The 1294-nt window shown below is 35.6% G+C and overlaps 1 protein-coding gene across 1 annotated transcript in view; it reads left to right on the top strand.

The window, feature by feature from the left end:
* Window positions 1-863: 863 nt before the first annotated feature.
* LOC118321977 (PH domain leucine-rich repeat-containing protein phosphatase 1-like) overlaps window positions 864-1294 on the top strand; it is a gene marked incomplete at its 3' end in the record, with an annotated part of 9029 nt that continues 8598 nt past the window's right edge. Inside the window, 1 exon segment of the mRNA XM_035653554.1 lies at window positions 864-1001. Coding sequence (XP_035509447.1) covers window positions 864-1001 — 138 coding nt within the window.

Here is a 1294-nt window from a genome sequence, read left to right as displayed (position 1 = left end):
TATTGATCCCAAGCTGGGAAATTGTAGTGTAGCAGCAGCATTACACACAGTAACAACACAATAAGTAAAAAGAACAACCTAGACATAAAAAAAGCAATATAAAATGCAATACAAAAAATAATTGTAGTAAGTAAGTAAAAATATAAGGTGCTGTGAACAGATAAAACATATAAGGTGCTTGGAGACTGTATTATTATGACCAGATTATTGATTATTGATTATGCTGTGTGGGAAATATCCACAGGGGATTTAAACATCCAAACATTGCATCCGAGCTTTACTTGTTCAGGAAATGAACCTATACTTCCCTGGTTGTGGTGTGTAGTAAACTGTCACCGTGCGTAAAAGCGCCTTAAGTTACTGACGGTATTAACGTGTGTTTAATATGTAAGTGTCTGCAGGAAACTTCTTCAACAAGGCTACTGACGCGACTTGGCATCATGTTATTACTTTGGAACAGAAATCTGATCTCGTAGCCTTCATATTAACATCATCTCATTCATATTTATTTTAGGCTATTTGTTGTAATTGGGTAACAATTACACACAGAGTGGCTGTATATTCCAGGAATACGTTGTTTTGAGATCCTGGGAATTTATTTTTTCGCCAAATGGAAAATATGAATAGAGAGGGTTGCTTTTTTTTTTCTTCATAAAATAAAAACATCACATCCAGTTGAACCATCACAATTAACCAAAGCCTAAGTTGTCATATTCCAGTTTCTTGTTTTATCCAACCAAAAATCCAAAGACCAAAATCTTTTAAATACCTTTCCTAATAAGCTTCATTCAGCCTCCTGAAATCACCCTCTTTGATGCTGCTTCTCCCCCAGCACTGCACTGGCCCCCACTGACTGGTAGAACATGTTTAACCACAGAGTCCTGCACACGACCAGAAGACCCTCTGGCCTCTCTTGGACATCTGTGTCACCAGTCCAGTCCAGTTTATTGTCAAAGTCCACCCACCCACCTCTGGACCAGGTCCACAGAAGACAGCACATGGTATATATTTCAAAATAATAGGCTACGTAAGTTTGTGTGATAATAAGTTATTATTTTCAGATACTAAGTCAAAATATTGAAAAAGTTTCTCATTATAATGACTTACAGGAAAAGTGCTTCCATATTATTAATGTGCTGTTTTCAGTTTCTCGGGCTGCGTGTTTGTTTGTTTGACAGGTGTTTTTAGTGTTTTACTATTTGATGTTGTTTTGCTGTTTTTATGTAAAGTGTCTTTGAGTATCTAGAAAAGCACTTATAAATAAATTATATGATTATTATTATGATTATTATTA

This window comes from Morone saxatilis, unplaced genomic scaffold, assembly GCF_004916995.1.
Source record: "Morone saxatilis isolate NCDOM2014 unplaced genomic scaffold, NCSU_SB_2.0 Contig12, whole genome shotgun sequence".
Taxonomy (NCBI): Eukaryota; Metazoa; Chordata; class Actinopteri; family Moronidae; genus Morone; species Morone saxatilis.
The sequence above is the reverse complement of the archived record's forward strand: the minus strand, read 5'-3'. Positions and strand labels throughout refer to the sequence as shown.